Raw genomic sequence first — 22,484 nt, 5'->3', positions numbered from 1 at the left:
CCCGTCAAGAGAAACTGACTCCTCTGGCCCAGGTAGCATGGGAGAAACTAAGTGCCACGTGATGAGGTCCTATTGTACTTTGCACTTGTCTGCTTAATTATTGTTTGGGTTGATTTAAACCAGAGCAGTGTAGACATAAATCCATTTCAACTCTTGGAAAAAGTAAGATCTGTGCTGCAAGTGTGCCTGGAGACATCATAAATACTAGCAGCAGTTCACATGTACCTTACACTTGGATCACTCACATACACACCTGTCCATGCTGTTTCCCAAGTCTGGAAGGCTAAGTAGAGAGAGTCAAAAAGCCTGAGACTGAATCAGTTCAATCTTCACAGGTTGGTCTAAGCTGCACAGATTGAACCGATAAGCAAATGAACAGACATTCACTTTTGATTCCAGAAATGCAGCCGCATGCCTGCAGTGGCCCAGGCGAGAAGCTGGGGGGCACTAGAGCATCTTCCCTGGGTGGCTGAAGCAGACAGCTTGAGCCAAGAGTAGCCTGCCCACCCTGTGAAGGGGGGTGGGAATTGTGGGAGAGATGCAAAACATCCTGGGATGCTGGGGGATTCTGAGTTTAACAAAAATCATTGGCTCCAAAGAGGGGTGCTGGGACTTTTTGGAGATTATTTATAGTAACTGTGGATATCACTTTTTTTTTTTTTTTTTTTTTAAGAAAGGCATGGGAAAATGGCACTGTGCAGTTTTTAAACTCTTCTTACCCTTGATTTACCCTTGGCTGTAACTTTAATACCTGTGAAGAGATGCAAGAAAAAACATTAGAGGAAGTCTCTGAGGGCCTGATCCCACAACCCCTACTCACAGAAGCCGTCCTTTGTCACACGAGACATCTCACGTGGCTTTAGCAGGATGACTCGAGTAGGAGTGGCAGCAATTTAGCTTGGCTCATCCATAGAACATAGTAAAGCATTTCACTGGCTCTTTGAGATGTTTCCTCTCAGATGGTCCTGCCTGGCCATGGGTTTGGGTTGGGAATTGCTTCATGGGAACAAGACAGAGGGGTTACGGTATGGGCATAATCCAGCCGGCTTGGCCCAACACATTAAGGACAGGGGCATCAAGTTACCCCAAGCCCGCTACTGCCTCTGTTACTTATTAATGCAAATTAAATTTCAGGATCGTGCCTGCCAGGACTTTTCCATGGAGGGTGGCAGTGTAGTCATCTGCATTTATGTTCTCCCAGAATCCTGGGGATTGTGAAAGAAGCCCGTACCGATGTTAACTCTTTACTCACTGCTCCACTTCATGTTAAACTCTGGGTTATAAAGTGATTGTGCCCCTTACTCCAAAGTACAGCCCATGGGGACCTGTACCTTGATCCATTATTTATAGCCAGCTATTTTGTGCTGTAGAGTAAACGTGTTACCGAAGAGGGGCTGAAACGACCTCCCCAGGGGATGTTTTCACAATGCATCTTGAAAATGGGAATTGTGCGGTGTGGGGGTTAGAAACTCATTGTGCTGGGAACTGCTGAAGATAAGAATTGAAAAGGCCATGGCCTCATTTCCCAGTGACCTGAAAACAGTAGAAAGAAACAAGAAGCGGGTGGGGGAGGGAGAGCTGTTGGGGGGGAAGAGGGTGGCAGAGAGCCTCAGCTCTACACTGCACATTAAGGTCGGCCACTGTTATATGGGATTAAGATGATTTAGGGTTTTTTGCCAGCTGGATCCTCTCAAGGCTGGTGTTACAGAATACAAAAGCCTTTTGTCCTCAGCACAGAGACTTTTCAACCCAAGACGCCGAGTTGTTCCTTGTAGCAATGCGCTTGCATTTCTGTGTAAGCATTTGCATGCCTTTAATTCAGATCAGTAGGGATGTATTATGCATACCAAAAAAACCGCCGCGTTAGTGGCAATATTGGCACTCGCTCCTTTCTATGCTTCAAATATATTCCACCACGCATCTCTTGGTTTGCAAATGGCCCTTTTGCGCCAACACGGCATCGCCTGGTGTCGCATCCAAACTGTGCATGACATCACTCGGTGTTTGGCAGGGATTTCAATTCATAAGATTGCTGAAACAGGTAATGAGGTATCGGGCACCTCTGGAAACAGCCCCTTTCACTGCATTCATCTCAGACAGATCACACACCAGGTTGCAGTAGTTTATAGCGCAGTTACAATGAGAAAAATGATGGTAAAAGTGGCCATTCCTTTTTCCCGGTGGGAATTCACAGTCCAACCTGCTGACTCCCTTTCAAAGATAAGGTTTGAACACCTTTTACTCCCTGGTGCCCAGAGACAGGACAGCTGAAAGACTGTGAGCTGGAGTGTATCCTAGCTCAGGCAGACTCCCTGGGGGATGGTCCTTCCAGAAACCCGACGCAGGCAGGTCATCATCTTGAGTATCTTTATTGCTGCTGATGGTCAGATAGCCCAGAAGCACCCAGCTGACAGTCAGATCCTGGCCTGAGCTTGCAGGGCTGACAGTTAAGAGAACCCTCTCTGTATTTATCAGCAAAGCACATCTGAGTGATGGAGAGGCTGTAAGCCTGAGACCCTGGGGCACTTGTTTTTTCTACCTTCGCTTCTCTGAGTATCGTTCCAATCTAGAGCTAGAGCCGGGATGGGTTTGATTTGGAAACTTCCCAGCTTCACTCATGGCATTTTATGTTTGCAGGAGCTCACAGGAAAGTTGCCCAGAGAGTACCCCCTCGACCCAGGGGAGGAACCACCCATCGTACGGAGAAGAATAGGGACTGCCTTTAAACTGGATGAACAGAAAATCCTGCCAAAGGGAGAGGTGAGGATCTGCCTTCCATTCTGGTCTCAGCTGTCCGGCTCTTGTACACCCAGGGCAGCCCTTGACATATGGCTCCAGCTTTTCTCTTCTTCTTTTTTAAATGAATTTACTGTTCAAAAGGCCTTGTCTTTGTTTATACGTGGAAGCAGAGAGGGGAGGGGAGTCAGGGTACAGGCCAGAGCCAGGAGTCACTGGCTTTGACACAGAGAGTGCGTGTAGCCTTGAGTATGTTAGTTATGGCCCTGGTCCTGCAAATAGCACAATCAGCCCTTGCCAGCTAGCATCACTGGGGCAGTAGAGCTTACTCCTGTGAGTAACAGTAGTTGTGTGTCTCCATCCCTGTCTCTAGCTGCAGCACACCCTTTGGGAATCACTGGGTAGAGTGATTACACAGGAGTGGTGGAAAAATGATACTTTTTCAATATCAAATCCAGCCTACAGAGCCATCTGGCCCAGGGGGCTCTGGAAATTTGGTGGCTGGGAAGCTGTGGCTGCCGCACAAAATTTCCAAGCCTGCTGTGGTGGATTGGGCTCCAGCCACATTGGCCCAGTGCAGTGGGATTGGGTTGTGGCTGCGCTGGCCCCGCATGACTGGATCGGGCCAAAAGGCTGGGCACCGCTGCCTAAGTCGTATCTGTGCGCATATGCATCTCTCCGGGTGTAAGAGACACGTGTGCACCCAATTTTATTCCAGAAAGAAAGTGTGCCCCAGGTATCAAAAATTTGGGAAACCCCGCACTAGTCTTTTGAGCCAGCTGTACAACCCAATCTCGGCTCTTTCTTTCTCCCTTTCTGCAATGAGTCTCACGCAGCACTGAAGCCATTTCCTTTCAAACCCTTTCTGCACATCTCGGACTCATTCCTCCAAGTCAGTGTGTGCTTGCAGGACAGACCCCTTCCCACCCAAAGGAGAACTTGGTTTTCCCGCAGGGAGCCTGACTTGTTTTTCTAAGCTCGCGGGGAGTGTTTGCTCTGCGCTCTCGCCCCTGCAATGGGTTGGGTCAGTGCCCTGAACCATGGCTGTGAAAACAGGCCCAGAGCAGCTGGAAGGCAGGACTGGGATTCACAGAAAAGCCATTGTCTGCAGAGACTTATTTGTCTCAAGACATTTGTGTATAGGGGAGTGTTAAGTTTCCTTTCATTTTATGACAGGAGAGACCTTGGCATGAGGGTGCAGGGAGGCTTGGTTTGACTGGAGAATTAACTGCTCATCATTTTTTATTTTGGCATTTTCCTTCTGCTGAAAAAATAAGCAGTTTGAGCTCTTCAGTTTTGTTCCCGAAGGAGCCAGCGAGAGGGATGCCATTGACCTAAAATATTCATTACTTTGCCGCTTGGAACTGAGCTTTGAGAAGGAAAGTGCAGTCTTGCCCAGCGACTCCTAAAAGCTCGTTATCATCTGATCTCCCAGCTCCCAGATCTCATTTCCCTGTTAAGAGGGGGGCACTGGCTGGTGTGCATCGTGGTGACACAGTATTGCCAGCCCTCACAATGATAGCACAGGCCTCCCCAGACTTTGAAGTAATAATAATACCTCTTTTGAACTCTGCTTGCCTGCTTTGCTTGCCAAAGCCTTTTTGAGCCTTTGAGATTTGCATTTTCAAGCCTCAATCCTGAGGGCTAGAAATGTCCTTTAAACCTAAATGTCATCACATGATTCCAGGACCTGGGGCTTGAACAAAAAAACACCAACGAGCCTGCAGCACAGGCAAATGGTTGGGAGTGCTGGTGCTCCCAGGCAGTATTTGTTAAGGCATCATGTTGGGGGTGGAAAAAAAAGTCATTAATGAGGAAAGGCAAGTGAAGGTGGTTGTTTAAGGGTTTACGGGTGTCATAAAAATGAATACGCTAAACTTGGAACGGCCAGTTCACGCCAGATCTCAGCCCCTTCAGTGGGATTTTTGTCTGAGCAAAGATGGTGAGGCTGGAACATAATTGTCTTCTTTTCTAATCATGCTTACCGCTGTCCTTAATCCTCCATCGCTGGCTGCTGTGAGAGTTGTGAGAGAAGGAAGCAGAACGGGTTCTCGGCCTTATAACGCCATTGTGTTTCCTCCACTTTTAATAAGTTTAGTGTTGACAGAGGTCATGGGATCTTCAAAGCAAAACTCGCCTTCAAAAAAAAAAGCAGGCATTCAATCTGCAGCAATGTAAGGGGAACTGTAATTAGAGCCTTAAAACGGTGCTGACTCACCACTGACACAAGGGGGATTTTTATGCCAAAATGCCCCAAATGAAAACTTCGCAGTCATCCCAGTCTGAGCAGGGATTAATTCATCCCGCATCAGCTTGCCTTGTATGTATGTGTGCTAGTAGGTTGAGAGAGGGGGTTTGAATAGCGGGAGCGTTTCAGTGAATATTCAGTGAATAAATATTCTGTGTCCTGGCAGTTTATGAAAGAAAAGAATAGAGGTTTGGGGTTTGGGTTTTTTTACTTTATACTTCATTAGAGTCTCCCTTTATAGGGTATTAATAGCAAACCTGCCATTTCACTTTGGTTCTAAAAGAACTAATGGGATTTGAGTGCTTAAGAGTTTTAGACATCTCAGAAAATTGCATCCCTATCTACACAGGCAAAAGATGCAGGATCAGATTCTCTGCGGGTGTTGGATTGATATAGCTCCACTGACTGACGTGGAGCTAAAGATAATGGATCTATGGCAGTTTCTACCTTCTAAGAGCCTGGCCCCAAGTCTATAAATCCTGTGTGGGGGTGATTTTCCAACCTTCTAGCCTAGACAAAACCTTTCAGGAAAATTTTTTCACATGCTGACATTTTGCACAACTCCTGTTAATGGCTCAGTCTTGTGATGCATCACAGCACAGTAATTGTGCTGGATGAGAGTCATCCCCGGATTGCAGTGAGCCTGCACCTGGGACAAATGCAACCTCTTCATTCTGTACAGACACAGTAAAAGTCCTATCAGCAGTGTTTCACTGACATGTCGTGGTGTTGCATGGACACTCAACATTGCAATGGGCTGTCATTGAGTCCAGCGCTAAGGGTGACACAGAAAGGTTGGGGTACAGTCATTACACCACTGAGACACATGGCAAATAGTGCGTGTGAGACAACATTGTGCCTCTAGCCAACACACACACGCCATAAAGGTTACATCATGCATCCATGTGCACGTGATCCCTTACACATACGAGTAATAGTTGTGAAGCCATGAGCAAGTTCAGTAGTCCAGTTGTGGTCAGTCTGGCAGTGAGGACATGTAGTTAGATCGAATCATTGTTAGAGTGAATCATCGGCACTGATTCCATCCTCAGCTGGTGGAAAGCAACCTAAGTCTGTTAAAGCCAATGGTGTTTGGCCCTGGAACCAGGCAAAGGATCTGTCCTCTGACACTTTGAAATCATGAGAGTTGAAATCTGTTGCCTGTTTGACAGGAAGCTGAGCTGGAGCGTCTGGAGAGGGAATTTGCAATCCAGTCCCAGATCACCGAGGCTGCCCGACGCCTAGCCAGTGACCCCAATGTCAGCAAAAAGCTGAAGAAGCAAAGGAAAACCTCTTACCTGAATGCACTGAAGAAACTGCAGGAGATTGAAAATGCCATCAATGAGTATCGTATCAAATCTGGGAAAAAGCCAACGCAGAGAGCCTCCCTGATCATAGATGGTAAGTAGGGCTTGTGGGGGCCTAGTGTTTGCACACCAGAGCTGTATTCAGAACCACACAGCATGCAGTAACACATACACCCTGATACCTTCACCTTGACTGAATTGCACCCAGTGAGCTGGAGCTAGGAATAGAGCCCAGGGGTCACAAGGGCCATAGTCCTGCTCTAACCTCTGCTATGTATTGCATTTCTCCCCCTCAGAGACCTCTTTATATAGGGAGAAATCATGGACCACAGGGGTTTATATTGCACCAATTCTTGCTTGTCCAGGCTGGCATGGGTGTCTGGCAGGCTGACATGGGACTCCAGCAGCACACAAGTGGTGAGGTGTCTCACAGAACAAGGGTAAATTCTGTGCTGTGTGACCAAGTCCTCTGAGTACTTAGCTTACTCACCTGTAAAATGGTATGGTAATACCTGCACTAGAGGTATGAATATTAGTAAAGGAGATTGGGTTCGTTAGATAAAATGAAGGAATCATGACGGCTCTTGTCATTGCATTTGTTAGAATAGTCTTCTGAAGACACTTAATTAACATTTACATGCTTTTTTAAAAAAGGTTTCCATTGACCTCCTTCATAGGCTTAAAAGAATAGGCCTTTTTCTTTTGTTCATTTTGCCCTTTTCCCTTCTTTTTGTACTTATAAACAGAGCTGAGATTAACACCCTCTCTGTTCATGTCCTCGACTGGGCTGCAGGTACACTGCAGGAGTTCCTCTCCATTCACTGTCAGTGCACACAGGCATGCAGTGTGTGTGTGTGAGAGAGAGAATGAAATGCAGGTCAGAAGAGCTCTGGCACAAGAACTGGGTAGCTGTTCTGCTGCTGCACAGGGCACTCAGTGGCCTGACACTAAGGAATGCCACTGTGAAAACACACGCCACTTGTGTAAGCCCAAAGTCAAGGGGTCTCTCATGGGTGTTTGGACCGAGGAAGTTGGCCTGTACTAAGAGAAATCTTATTGCTTCTTGGGGAAGTGGAGGCAGATGCCTCTGCTTTAATGTTCTGTGGGGGAAATCACATGGCGATTCAAAGTTCATTACTGCAACAGTAATGGCCCTATATTTCTTCTCCTAGAAGGAAACATTGCCAGTGAGGACAGCTCCCTCTCAGATGCCCTCGTTCTTGAGGATGGTATGTTGTCCATACATACTCTAGAAACCTAGTAGTGGAAAGTTAAGGATACATGATGAGGAAGGTGGAGGAAATCCTCCCATGGGACATGCCAACCTGAGCTTTTTGGAGCACACAGTTCCAAGCAATAAGTACCCTTTATCAAAACCCCTTTAAGTGCCCCCCCCAGTAGATTTAAGCATGAATTCTGTAGGGAAGAGGTCCATATGTATTGGAGCAAATCCACAACCACTAGGAATCCTCCTTGGTGGGCCAGGGCCTCTCTCTCACACAGGCAATCTGTGTGTGGCACACGAGGGAGAGGGCAGGCAATGCAGTAGCAGATGGGGCAAGGAGCAGAAAGAAGTGGGGAAGCAGATCAAGCAGGGAAAGGAGATAGGAGTGACACTCAGGGAGAGTGCCTAGTGAGAGAGAAGACTCTGAGGCACTGTGTCCATTGGTGGGTGAGAGAAAGCACCTTGGAAGAAGGATGTGGTGCCTAAGTATGCTGGTTTCTCTTTGCAGAGGATTCTCAGGTTACCAGCACCATATCCCCTTTACAGTCACCTCACAAAGGACTCCCTCCCCGGCCACCCCTGCATAACAGACCACCTCCTCCGCAGTCCCTGGAGGGGCTCCGACAAATGCACTACCACCGGAACGACTATGACAAGTCCCCAATCAAGCCCAAGATGTGGAGTGAGTCGTCCCTGGACGAACCCTACGAGAAGGTCAAAAAACGTTCCTCGCATGGTCATTCCAGGTGAGTCAGACATTTGGCCACTGCTGGCCGTGAGAATGGTCCTCATTCCCAGAGGTGCCTGGCTGGAACAGTAATGTGGACTCTTGCTGGGAACACCGGGGGAAAGAGCAGTGGTCTGTAGCCTAGGACTTCATCATGAAAACTCTTCCCAAATGGCACAGCAAAGTCATCAGTTCCCCAAATTATATGCAATTGTTCTAGTGGATAATTTTGCCATGCAGAACAGGCACAAACAGGCATAATCAAGCTGCTGGTGGGTAGCTTACTGTTACTGCAAAAAGCTGTCTGAAAGGAAAGAAGACAGAGTCTCTCAGAAATGGCTGCTGCATCCGTGTCACTTGAGCGGGGCTTGCACTTGAACCGGGGCTGCTGTAAAAAGGCATGTGACACCATTGTTGCACACGTGACAGTTGCACACGTGAAACTCAGTCCACGTCAGTGGGCTCACACACATGTAAGAGAGAGGAATTTGGCCCACGGACACTGGGCTTCTTGGTGGAGAGCATAAGAGTGAAATGCCTTGTTTGCTTTGCAGCAGTCATAAGCGGTTCCCCAGCACAGGGAGCTGCGCAGAGGCTGGAGGGAGCAGCTCCCTGCAGAACAGCCCCATCAGGAGCCTCCCGCACTGGAACTCCCAGTCCAGCATGCCATCGACGCCAGATCTACGGGTACGCAGTCCACACTATGTCCACTCCACACGGTAAGTCTGTCCTGCTGCCAGAGCAGCTCACCACCCTCCCTGGGTGCCAGGGTGTTGTCTTTTGCTTTGCTTTCACATTGCAAAGGTGAAGGACCCAATTCAGGCAAGTGCTTAAGTCAGTGTGCAAGTCTCAGCTGAAGTGCCGTCCTCGAGACAGAATCAGGCTATAGACCCCGCACTCACTTGAGATCAAACTCACCGGTCCTTTGGATGAAGCCTTGAACACGGTTCTAGGCTTTGCAAGATTCCTGAGCCCTTGCTGGCATGACGAGCTGTTATTAATGCTGTTATTAATGTTGAATTCAAGATGAAGCATTAATCCAGCTGAAGCTGAAGCAAAACAATTCCTCCCTCACTGCAGCAGACTGTGAGGTGGGGGGGGTGTAAGCGGGGGGGGTGGTGAGAAAACCTGGCACAAGTGACCAAGCAAGAGGCAGGTCAAATAAAATGGTCGTGGGAACAGCAGGATGAATTAAGATGGCAGCTTGAGGGAGCGATGTTGAGGGGGTGGTAGTCAGTGCCGGTAGGGTTTCCACAACAGCCTAATGCTGGCCCTGTTCTGCTGTCCTGGTAAACTCCTAGTCACCTGGGGGGCAGGAGGGGACAGGGCTGAGCCAGCTGCAAGCAGTTTTGGCAATCCCTCCTCCAGGGACTGGTTCTGATCTCACTTACATTAATGAGCAACTCCACCGATACCAATGGAGCTGCCTTAGTGAAGAAACTATGGGTATTTATACATGTATCTTTGCCTGCTTCTACGCAACAGAAATCCAGCATGTCGGAGCAGACTCAGTTAATCAACTCAGGGGAGCACGCACGCAAGCTGGCATGCCCAGTGCTGCATCGCGTATGTTGGTATAAATGGCAAAATGCCGCTGCCGCGTCAGTGCACAGAAAATGGCAGCGGTGCACTTTTGAACTAAAACACCATTGATGTGTTTTAGTTCAAAAGTATGCTGCTGCCATTTTCTCAGCGCTGACATGCATTTCACCATTTATACAAACCAGGTGCTTTTAAAAGTGCCCGGTGCTGCAGTGCATGCATGTGTACAAATACCCAATACAAGTGAGCTCCATATAAGGGCCTGGGCTAAGTCTGCAAAGGGCTTTAGGATAGAAGTGCCTTGTGTGCTATGTCATTTGTTCATAGGATTGCTGAGCAAACAGCTAGTCTGTGGTGTGGGAAATTTCACCTGACTTGCACTTGAGAACCAGCCTTGAACAGCAAGGGGGCATTTGAGCAAACATATTTCAGCCTGTGGCTCATTCATGAACTATTTGCCCTGACCTTGGCTATTTGTCATTTGTGCTGTGTGACTGGTCACATGGCACCATTGCTGCTCTGTGAATGGATGACTGATGCTCTCTAAACACTGGGCAAGCCTGTCTGGTATGAACAAAGACCACCCAGATTTGGATGTGAATCCGTGTCCTTAGACACAAGCCAGTTCTGGGTGCTTGCCCAAGGACATTCACACCATGACATTTTTGCAAACTTAAACCACTGGAGAGACAAGCAAAAACACCTAGGTGCTCCACGGGGGTGGCTTTAATAATGGGCAGCATTCGTTAAACTTGGGGGGGTCTCTGGAGACAGGAGGATGCTGAAGGAGCTGGTCTCTGACCTGCACATGTGACCATGTCAGGCAGCACTTTCATGACAGGGCTTTTCCCAAGGAGATGGCTAGTGGAGTAGCCATGCCAGCTCCAAAGGTTGTGAAGGGGCTTGGTAGCCCGAAAGCCTCACATCTGGGTGATGGAAGGGGCTGGGTTGCTTTTTCAACCCACCCCCACAGGCTGCAACCCCATAAGCACTCAGTGAGGTCTAACCCACATTCCCCACTATCATTCCTCTACCTTGGGGCAAAGAGAAGGGTATTTCATGCTTCCCAGGAACACCCTCCTGCACCGTGTCCCCCGCCATCCTGGCCAGTGCCAAGCAGCCACAGCTCCTGTTGGCGTTGGTGGGAACAGAAGGTACTTGGCAGCTCTCAGACATCATCTGTGCGTGTCTGACTGGATCAGCATGCTGCTGTGGCATAAAATGCTCAGAGGCCACCCAGCAGCTCCCATCCATGCAGCCGACTCAAGTGCTAACTATCTTCCTGGTCCCCACAGGTCAGTAGACATCAGCCCTACCCGACTGCACAGCCTAGCTCAGCACTTTAGACACAGGAGCTCCAGCTTGGAGTCGCAAGGCAAACTCCTTGGCTCAGAGAACGAGACGGGGAGCCCCGATTTCTACACCCCAAGGACTCGTAGCAGTAATGGCTCCGACCCCATGGATGACTGTTCCTCCTGCACCAGCCATTCCAGCTCTGAGCACTACTACCCTGCCCAGATGAACCCAAACTACTCCACGCTGGCAGAGGACTCCCCCTCGAAAGCCAGAGAGCGGCAGAGGCAGCGACACAAGTCAGCGGGGAACTTAGTCTCTTCGAATTCAGGGAGCATGCCCAACCTGGCTGCCAGGAATGGAACAGGCCACCATGGGGTCTACCTGAACAGCCAGAGCCAGCCGTCCTCTCAGTACAGGATCAAAGAGTACCCCCTGTACATCGAGGGCAGCTCCACGCCGGTGGTGGTGCGGAGCCTGGAGAATGACCAGGAGGGGCACTACAGTGTGAAAGCACAATTCAAAACGTCCAACTCGTACACGGCGGGGGGGATGTTTAAGGAGAACTGGCATGCGGACGAAGTGGACTCGGTGAGACTGACCCCTTCCCGGTCTCAGATCATAAGGACTCCGTCTCTGGGCAGAGAGGGCCATGAGAAGGGCTCGGGCAGGACTGCCGTGTCAGATGAACTCCGGCTGTGGTACCAACGGTCCACAGCCTCCCACAAGGACCACAGCCGCCTGTCACACACGAGCTCCACATCCTCAGACAGCAGCTCCCAGTACAGCACATCTTCTCAAAGCACCTTTGTGGCGCACAGCAGGGTAACGAGGATGCCTCAGATGTGTAAAGCAACATCAGGTAAGAGCCAGGTCAGGAGTTTTTGCACTGGTTGGACTGCATTACTGGTGGGGCAATAGCTGGTAATCTATGACCGGCATCAGACCAGACTGCTTTCCCTGTCCTTGTGTGGGTACAGCACACTGCATACCCAATCCTCCAGGCTGGCCAGTTGTATTTTACCCCAGACACTCATTTGGGGAGGATTCCTCTATTGCAGCTCTCTGAAGAAATAATTTTACAAAAAGCTAGAAAAAAACACTCAGGTCTGATCAAGAGCCCACTGAAGTCGGTGGAAGTTTTTCCCTAGGCTCCATTAGACTTTGGATCAGACCTCTAAAGAGGTGCCAGAGAAAATCCCATCAGCAGGAACACACTGGTCCTAGGACACCAAGTTGGTCACCATGACAAATTCACAACATAGAAAGCTACCAAATTCAGAAGGATGTCACCTTCCAACTAAATCTACTAGGGAGTAAGAGATTTTAAGTTCATAATGAAGCAGTGATTTGAACATCTGGTGCAGAATTATAAGACAGTTCTTTAACAAGGAGCAGATGGTCCTACTAAAAAGATTTGGGTAACGTCTGGAAGGCAAGATCTTTGTCCTGACTGAATCACAAACTACTAGAGATGCTTGCTGACCCTGGGGGAAATCTTGCAAGACATCTAAAATCAGATGCTGTGGTTAATGAGCAGCATGGCTACTGTGGGTCCTCTTATCTGGGGTCACTGGGCTCTTCTGTAGCGTCACTGTCAGATAATGGTGGAAACAAACCTACAAACACTAAATTAGCAATCGAGCAAAGTTTGCCTGAGACACTATTCAGTAGTTTAATATTAAATCGCTACTTGGCATCAAGCCCTCTGTTGACTAGTTTCAGTGACATACGAACTAAGATAAGGTTTACCCAACCGTTCCTCACCCACACCAGTGGGTCGGATTGAAAGGCTGATGGAAGTCAATGAACACGTACATCATGGGCAGGATCGTAGCCGGCCACCCTCACCCTGTCTACAGCCACGTGCTTCAGCCTTGACATGCAGATCTCCCTTCCAGGGGTTCTGTTTCCAGGGCCCATTCAGTTGCGTGCATCTCAGAAGAGGTCACTGTTGTGCATGCCAATTAATCATGATGGTGCTTTTAAAAAAAATCAATACTTGCATACCACTAACTGAATCAAGGCCACTGCAGTCATTTCACACAAACCACTGAATAGATATCAGCCCATCATTTTCTATCACTACCGACTTGGGGCCAGATTGGAGTTGGCAATATGATGATGAAAGGTGCACTATTCCATTACCAATTGTTGGTTGATTTATTTCCATTACCTAGGAGCCTGTAAGTGCAGGGGTTGTGAACTAGATGTACACGTATGGTCCCAGAAGGTATGCAGGGGTAGGTGGGGACAGAGCACCACCACCCCGTGCTGCTGCCTCTCAGGACCAGCGCTGCACAGCCACCACTCGCCACCCCTTCTTCCCCACATCTGGCCACCTGCTACCCCACCCCAAGGGTACACTTATTAAAAAAAGATTGAAAACCCCTGCCTTAATGCGTTAGGTACTTTTGCCACTCTTTTCTGCAAATTTTTCCCCCTCCATTAGTTAGGAAATTCAGACTTTCTTAGGACATTTCTGCCTTAACAGGAAATAGCTGAAATTTAAGGAGCTTTCCTACCGAGATAGATATTGAGACCAGTTTTGCAAACCCATTAGTTTTAGACAGGACACTCAGAAGAAAGCACTAGTTAAAAATACTGTCCCTGCGAGTTCCTGAGAGACTTACTTAAGGCTGTACTTCACTAAAATTGTAGAACATAATTTAGTTGCTTTCAGTGATCATGACACCTCATGATCCAAGGGCAGTATAGGTCTAGTCCTCTAATAGCCAGCTGCTAGAATACGAAGAAAAGATGATGCTGACCCATAGGGCCATTTGTTAAGACAGAACAAATCAGACTTTGCACTTTAGGTAAGAACAGCAGCTTGTAGGAGGGGGCTTGTGAGAAACAATGGGACTGTACAGCCAAGGCAGATCAACATCTTTTGAACTTCAGTGTCCTTCAACGATTATGCTCTTGGGAAAAGTGTTGCACAGCGCTCAGCTTTAGGACACAATGATCATAAAATGGGGTTCCCCTCCACCCCCATAGATCCCTGTAGGAGACATGCCCCACAAAATTAGTGCTATTACAGTATTCACATACAGAAGTCCTCATTAAGATCATCTCTCTTCTGGTCCTACATTTATGATTTCACTGTGGTCTAATGTGAATGAATCTTATGACAAATGCCTGAACTCTAGAGTTTGGAAGCTCCCTGCCAGAAGCCCTGCCTGCTGCTAGCACAGGATTTCACACATGGCCCCTGAGATGCTTGTGCCACCTGCACTGCTAGCTTTGCCCCTAAGAATTACCCGTGCTGGCTGCAAACTGCGGTACCAGCAACAGGACAAACTGGTTCACTTTCACCTGCTGAGAAGGTGAGCCTCTCATGGAAGGACCTTTGGCCTATGAGACACACAGCTGGAGACTGGGGCAGGACAATATTTTCCTACCCACATGAAGGCAGAGCCACGAGCGCATGCTTGCAGTGCTGAGCTAGCTGTTCACTCGCTGCTTAGGGAGCATCTGCCAACCTGTGCAGACAGCCACAGCTACATGTGCTGCACTGACTCCCCACTGGGTTGCAGCTCGTCTGGGCTGTCAGAGCTGAAATACCTTGACCCCCCTGCCCTCATCTAACTGGTTATTCCCCCCCACCCCCCATCTTCCTTGTTTTTCAGCTGCCTTACCTCACAGCCAGAGGAGCTCCACACCATCTAGTGAACTAGCAGCTACGCCACCAAGCAGCCCCCACCACATCCTGGCATGGCAGACCGGGTGAGTCTCAGGGCCTGGAGAGGTAACATCCCTCCATGTCCCAGATCTCGTCCCTTCAAGGAAAGACTCCCAAAGAAATAAGACCTCTGAGGCAGAAAGTCTCTTCGGGAACCAGGCCTTTTCCTGAGGGCAGGGGGAGGACGCTTGAGAAAGAGGATGAACGCATAAGACAAGGGAACACCATCAGATACTCAGCACCTCGTCTGCAGGGAGAGGTCTTCTATTCCCTGTTCTCGCTTTAGTCCAAATCTAGCAGTGTAGAGAGCGCTCTTTTTATCTAGTGCTGGCAGGTGCATCTTCATGTCACCTGCTTTGCTTTCTCTGGTACCAGATGAATGGTGGGAGACAGATGGTCCGCATCACCTTACACAGCCAAATTGTCTTTATAAACATCCCCCTGGTCACCCAAGCCCCTGGGACAGCTACTCAGACATGGTACACGTACAGTTGGAAGCTTAACTATTGTAACTCCAGTACCTGGGGGTGAGGACGAAAGCTTCCCCAGGGCGCACATCCTGCAGGATCTTCATTCTGTTCACTTGTCTGGTGGTGTGAAGCAAAGATCCTTTCCTAGATCCACCCAACCTCCCGTTTCCCTGTATGCTGCCAGTACATGATTCTGTGAAACTACAAGAAGAGACTTCCTGCCCCCCACTTTAGAACCGCTACCCTAGGGAAGGTTAATCATCCTACAGCACATAGGTTCCCAAACACTGGGACGCAGCCTGGTACCCAGCCGCGGCAGGCTGGCTGCTGGGTCATGGCACCAGCCCCCCTGCTTGGACCGCCATCTGTCCACCCAGGCTAGTGGCTTCTGGAGTCACAGCTGAGCTTCCAGGGTTGAAGCCGGGTGGTGAGGAGCACCGGGAGGCCAGCTTTGTGTGCCCTGTCCCACAGTAAAAAAAAGGTTGGGAACCACGGCTCTAGCAGTCCACTACAAACCGGGGAGCTTATCCAGCAGTTACTGTAGGAGACAGACATTGGTGGGCCTCATAGTCCTTCCCTTCTCCTATATAGATTAGACTGCTCTTCGGTTTTAAAAGAGTAAGGAAAAGTTGGTCACTACACTTGGTCTCCACTGGAGCGTCTAAGCTAAGACTAGACCTTGAAACAGATGGGAACAAGGGGGAGAAAGAATAGGACCTCAGGCTCCTGAAATAAATCCCTTTGCACTTCTAAATGCTCAAATATGAATTCCTGGGATCCAAACTCACCCGTTATATTTGAGGTCCCAGTCCAAAACTAGAAATCAGTCTATAATTTGAGGTACACAAAACATTGTAATACCCGAAACTTCTGCCATTTTGCCAGACAGCTGAGATTGCCACCATTTGAGGTCTTAGTTTTGACTCTGCCTCAACCTCTATCACCATCTGGCTTTATCCCTCTCTCTCCTAGTAAGACTGATCTGAAACCAATTGAGAAGTTTTCTGTTTTGAAGGCAGCCAACAACTTGAGGACTCAGCATCTGCCACTCAACAGAACTGCTCCCTGGCTTTCACATCAGGATAGCAGAAATCCACAGCTAGTGGAAACAGACTGACTTTAATTGTTATCATTTAAGGAGACTCTGTACAAAAAAGTAATGGGAGATAAATTTGTGACTGGTTTCATGCTTGGGAAAAAATCCAAGTCTCCAAGAAGCAGGTCTGGTTTATTATTGGGTGCCTAATGAAAACTTGGCCATCTTGTTACTTTGTGGCATGAATCCAAGATTTAAAATTCTGCCTGACATGCTTCCTTGTCACTAACTCTTTTGTCTCATGATTCACCAATTTGTTTTCCCACTGTATTAATAAGCTTTTAACAATGCTTGTTTCACTTCTTCTCCTTAACATTTCCTCTCTGCTCTTTCCTCCTCTTTTTTTGCTCTCCTTTGTTCAGAGAAGCAACAGACAACTCACCCACTATGGATGAGTCTCAGTCTCCAACTCACCAAAGTACTGATGAATAGAGGTATAGTAAGGGAATGTTTTGTTCTTTCATCCTTCTGCCCTGTTGCTTGCATTCTGCAAATACAGTGCAAATAATTTCGACGCCCTCCTGTCTGTACGGAGCAACCACTTGAGCTGCGTGGGCCTTTGTCTGAGAGCAAGGTTTTGTTCAGCTCCTACAAGAGCCAGCTGAAAGCATTTACATGTGAGCTTCATTTTGCAGCTCTCTCTCACCCATTCAGCACATTTGTAGTTCCTCTTGTTTAAAGGCCTCATGCCTGCTTGCTTTGCAATGCAAGTGGCCAGGCTGGGCTCAAGTAAGCACAGAGCACTAAAGGGAGCAAGAGATGCCTCACTGCCAGACAGTTTCAAAGCAGTCTAAGCAAAGACCTGAACCAAAATGGGGAGCAAAAGCAGTTCCTCATACTTTTGGGAGTAGACTGCAGGAGGCCTGGATACATTTCCAGGTGTAGCTGCATGCTTCTTGCAGGACCCTGGGAAAATCCCTTGTGCTCCCCCTCACCATCTGTACCATGGGGATGATATTTTCTGACCTCACAGTGGGGCGGGGAAGATAAAACTGCGAGTGGAGAGGCATTCTGACCACTACAGTAATAGGGCCAAGCACACAGATGGATAGGAACAGTCCTGCCCTGGCTCACGGGGAATGGAAATTGGCCCAGAAAAAACTGCAGTAGCTGTGAAACTCCAGTCCGTTACTCTACAGTTTGACAAAGTGGAATATGCTGCTTGTTTTGAGCCCAAATATATAATTAACCCGTAAACTCGTGCGTTGTAGCAAGGGGTTTGGAAACAGGAGGCTCTTAAAATGCAGCTGAGCTGCTTGGTTTTACCTTAGACAGACAGCTGCTGCCTTGGGGCTTAACTAAAGCAGCAAGCAAAATAGAGAGAGAAGACCAGAAATGCTACGCTGCTTCAGCCCTGGGGCTTCCTGGCCCTCAAATCTGAGCCTCCCTAACAGAGGACACAGCCACAAGCATCACAGCCACTGAGTTCTCGGGGATGAGCTTAGAGGCAACTGCAATGCAGGATCCGAGAGCTGGAAGCTGCTCACAAGTCCCTGTACCCAGCAAAAGTGTTGGGCACTATGGGATAGGTGCTTCCCTGTACAGCCAGTCACACACTTGAACCTGGGCATGTCACACCAGGCGATTTAGTGCAATCAGTGCCTCAAGCAGCATTTCCTCACACCAGGTAGGTGTACCCCAGACACGGTGCTCTCTACCTAAGCAGAAACACGCCGTGATGTCTTTCCAAAAAGGCAACCCCTGTATGTCCTAGAAAGACCCTTACCATCCCCAGCATGTCACAGCAGCCCGCTCCATCAGAACATCCTCCCGTTGCCAAAACGGCAGAGTCCTTGCAGGGTGCAGGTGTCCTTATCCTACACGCTAGTGTAGGCCTCCTATTCATAAGGTCACTGATATGAGAAAGCAAGCCAGCAGGAAGTCCTGACAGCCGTTCCTGGCACACCCTTGTCAACTCGTTACCATGACTTCCTTGTTTAGAAAGTATCCCAACAAAAAGTTTCTTGCTCCCTGTCAAATCGGACATGGAATCAGCAGCATTTATTTTCCCTCAAGTCAACAGCCAGCCCCTCTGGCTTGGAGGTGGGGAGGGGAATCACCAGTGAGAAACCTCCGCAATATTGCTGCTGGGATGATGCAAGGCAAGAGGAGGTGTGTGTTCATATGTGCATATCCCATCCGCCTGCATAAACACAGGAGGTTGAATGCAGTTAAAGTGGAGAAAAAGGGCTTCTTGCTGTAGCTGCCCCATTCATCCTTGCATAAAGCAGTAAGCTACATGCACTGGATAAAGCCCATGTCCTTCGTCCCCTGGCTGTGCCAGAAGCACCTGTGAGTGAGTGCATTACTGATCATGGGCTTTTGTTGAAGGTCATCAGTTTTGATGCCATGACACGTACCTCCTAAGAAGGGGTCTAAAGCTGTCATTGGAGTTCAGTTTCCTCTTGGGAAATGAGCCTACGCTAAACTAACAGAGAAAGATCGCTGTTCAGCTACTATTACCCAAGTAAAAGCAAGGTCTTCTGGAAGGGCCTGGCTGCTTGGGTCCTGGATGTGGGGACTACTCTGCGAGTACCTGCAGACCCCCATGGTGCCACTCAACGCACAACACCTCATCTCCTACCCATCCCTGTTGCCTGGTGTTTTGTGTCTGCAGCTCAATCTAGGAATGCCTGCTGCGACACTCTTTCTAATGCAAAATCTCCTTTTCTCCTGTAGGAGTTACAACGATAGCTGCTTCCTGGATGCTCCCCTCTATCCAGAATTAGCTGACGTCCAGTGGTATGGACAGGAAAAAGCCAAGCCTGGGACTCTAGTGTGAACCCCTGACCTCAATCTGATCACATCAATGCCATTTTGAGATCACCTCACTGCCTCTTCATTTGCCTTACCCAGATGCACTGTCACCCGGCACCAGCTTCAACTCTAAGCACTTTTCTCGAAACCATGATCAAGGATAACACTACCAACCACCGACCCCACAACAAGCAACAGATCTGAGTATTTCCAACCAGATTGCCACGGACTAGTAGATGCCTCCTGCAGCCCCAAAGGGCATAGGTGACACATGAATAACTACACTAGTCAGCCAGGTAGTGATTAATTTAAACAAATCATGAAAACCTTTCAAAGTCTAGGCACCAGCCTAGTGTTCTGTGGCAGGTATAAAGAGTAGGATTTCTCCAACCCATGAGCTGATGCCAACACAGCATCAGTAGAAAAGTTGGGGAGACATTTGCCAAGTCAATCTCTTACTCCTAAAGTATTTCTTCTCTGAAGAACTGTAAAGAAAAGCTTGTCCCTTCGCAGACATGTCAGAATATCACATCCAGTTCTGTGCTGCCAAAGATCCCCCCCAAAAAGGCATAAAGTCAAGCATGCTTAGCAGTTTCTTGCCACAAAAATCTCTCTCATTTAAGCCCATTTCCAGACGCAGCAGTTTGCTATTTGGAAATGGTTTTAATCTTCCTTCAAGCCCTGCCAAAAACTTGGCATACCCCAATGTGATGAAGACACACTGGAGGGTGGGCTGGGATTGCTAATGCAATCTTGAGAAGCTACTATTAAACAGGACAGACAAGAAGGTTGACCAGGCTACGAACTAAAGCAGAGGCAAGTACTGCTGCTCTTAGCTGGCACAGACTACCACAGACACAGCTATTTTTGTTTTTTGGGTTAATAATTTGATAAGGAAGGTGACAAATTGCCAAAAGCCATTATTGGACTAGACCCAACCAATCAATTATAGCAGATTTATGCACAAAGTGGTTAACATGAAATCAAAAGGAAGCACAGCCTGCTTTGACATAAAGCTGCAGTCACATAACTGTTCAGCTGGTTTCATTCACTAGCGCCAGTGTAGCAAAGGGCTCGTCACCAACGTATCACTGTCCGAGAGGAGCCGGTCCGCCATTACGGGAGGGCCCCAGTACTAGTGTGTAGCAACAAGCAGACTAGGCAACATTTTCCAATTACAAGAAGGGACCAGAAGAAATCCAAGCTATACGTTACTAACTCTTCCACGTTCCACACAAAGTAGAGCCGTTTACCGATACCAAAAGGAAAAATGCATGAGAATGAGCGATGGAAGGAGCTGCAAGTTTACACAGACTTTTGAGCAATGCTTTATACAGGTCAAGCCATTGAACTACAAAGGCCTCAAAGACACTTTTGTAATGAACACGTGCACAATCTAGGTGGGTGTTGAAGCTGGCACATCTAGTCTTCACTACGGTGCTATGCTGTTTTTATTGCCACTAGGTGGGAGTGGGGCTCCTGACCCCGTCTCTCAACTCGTGAGTGCAGATGACGATGATTTCCTATGGGAAAGGCATTAACAAAAAACGGCTGGAGGGGGTTATGGTGTGAAAAGCAGAGACTGAAGGTAGCTTTAGCTTAAAAAAATAAAAACATAGTGTGAGTGTGTACGAGTGTATGTGTGCATGTGTTTTAAGAATAACAATAGAGTCTACCAGACAAGGAGGGCAAGAAATTTAGACACCCCAACTTGGAGCTGCCACACCTTTTTGCAACAGTAGTGCCAGAAAATTGTGCTGTATGAAACGATCAAATGACTGGACTGCTGCATAAGCAGACCTGGAACCATAATGGGCTTTTATGAACACAAGCCATTATCATTAATGCTTTTCCCTGCAAAGTTAATCATGCTTATTTGACTACTCAGAGTGAATCCATGCCAGCGAGTCACTGTAGGGTTTGGAGTGGGCAGTGGGATTTGAAGATGAGGGGAAACAGGCACCAAGAGGTTAAGTGACTTGGCTCGGCATCTCATAGGCATTCAATGGCGGGGCCAGGAACAAGCCACAGATCTAATTTCCACGCTCTAACCATGAAAATTACTTCTCCATAAACTGACATTTTAACACTGCAAATTTTAGAAAAAACCCACCCCTGAAGCATGCATTAATCTTTCCAAACCCACAGTCTGCAGAAAGCTAGAATCATTACACTTGGAAATAAAACCATGTTTGAAAATAATCATGCGTATTGCTAACCAAGTGCTAGGCAGAACTGACAGCACAAGGTAGTCCCCATTCTCTGAAAGGGCATTGCATCATATGGTTTTGTCTTTCCCGCTCTGTAAATGTGGATTGCTAATAAGGGAATTATTGCCTCCTCCCAATTACTTTTGAGAGGGGATAGTGCCAATTAGTAATGGTAATGGTAGTGTCATTTGCTGATAACTAATCTTTCCAAAGATTTAAAAGGCCCAAATTAATCACCGACACTGCATTTAGCCCACAAATTTGAAAGGCTCTGAGCATGTTTTTATTTCTTTCTCCAAGTACTTTCTTTCCCCCTCTATAGCCTTTTTCATTAAAAAGAGTCAAGAACAGCAGTACAACGGGACCTCGGGCACTACTCTAATAAAAATTAATTGCTCCAGAATCAGAACAGGCCCGCAGTTGTGTAGCAGGGAAACAAATAGGGTGGCAGCCCTCAAGTTCATTATGTTGGGATTGAAATTGCAAAAAAAAAAAAAAAAATGTATGTGGTTTGCCTGCAATGCAAACAGGCCCAAGGAGAGGCAAATAAACGGACTGGGTTTTGCTTCGTGTTCCGCTTTTCTGTTTTTGCAAATCAAGGCACACGTGAGCCAGTCTGGTAGTAAAGACAGATTAAGTAAAACAGGTTTTACTGTTTAGCTCAATTCAGTTATACACAAAATGTACATACGATGTTAATCAGGTGCGATTAACATGTTTAAGTATAACGTAGAGGGGGAAAACAGTTATTGTATACAAGCACTTGACTACCAATTTATTGGCCCCTCATTACCTTTTTTTTAAAGGAAGCCCTCCCCATTCTGAAATAAAGCCACTATTGCATTCTTAGTCTACATGTATGAAGCTCCCTCTGTTTAGCCAGAAGTGTGGTGTTTTCTCAGACACCACCCCATGTTGTGAGGCAGGGTTTATTTTTAAATGATATTATATGCAGTCGAGTGTTAAAAATGTTGAAAAGTTCAAATCTGTTTTCACTCTGTATTAGTTTTAGTTCTGGACATAGCAAACCCCATTCAGGTGCTATCAGATGACCAGTTACTGCTTAGTTAACTAGATGTAAAGTTTTACATATATATTAATGTCAATAGTTTTATTACAAGTTGTGTAAAATGGACTCTCTAGTTTAAAAAAAAAAAAAAGAAAAAAAGAAAAAATTAGGTCTCTCCT

The 22,484-nt window shown here is 47.6% G+C and overlaps 1 protein-coding gene across 6 annotated transcripts in view; it reads left to right on the top strand.

Annotated features, from left to right (window-relative positions):
• FRMD4A (FERM domain containing 4A) overlaps nucleotides 1-22,093 on the top strand; it is a 272,648-nt gene extending 250,555 nt beyond the window's left edge. For 3 of the 6 annotated variants that reach the window (XM_090041830.1, XM_090041828.1, XM_090041832.1), the window contains exons 16-23: nucleotides 2,638-2,760; nucleotides 6,157-6,385; nucleotides 7,464-7,520; nucleotides 8,025-8,262; nucleotides 8,798-8,962; nucleotides 11,081-11,940; nucleotides 14,711-14,807; nucleotides 19,009-22,093. In XM_090041830.1, the coding sequence (XP_089897956.1) occupies nucleotides 2,638-2,760; nucleotides 6,157-6,385; nucleotides 7,464-7,520; nucleotides 8,025-8,262; nucleotides 8,798-8,962; nucleotides 11,081-11,940; nucleotides 14,711-14,807; nucleotides 19,009-19,111 (1,872 nt within the window). In that variant the 3' untranslated portion in view covers nucleotides 19,112-22,093. The other 3 variants (XM_090041834.1, XM_090041833.1, XM_090041829.1) reach the window with 2 other exon arrangements.
• Nucleotides 22,094-22,484: the final 391 nt, after the last annotated feature.

The sequence above is a fragment of the Crocodylus siamensis genome, chromosome 4 (assembly GCF_052110815.1).
Source record: "Crocodylus siamensis isolate JL-2025a chromosome 4, ASM5211081v1, whole genome shotgun sequence".
NCBI lineage: Eukaryota > Metazoa > Chordata > Crocodylia > Crocodylidae > Crocodylus > Crocodylus siamensis.
This window is presented reverse-complemented; position numbering and strand designations above follow the sequence as displayed.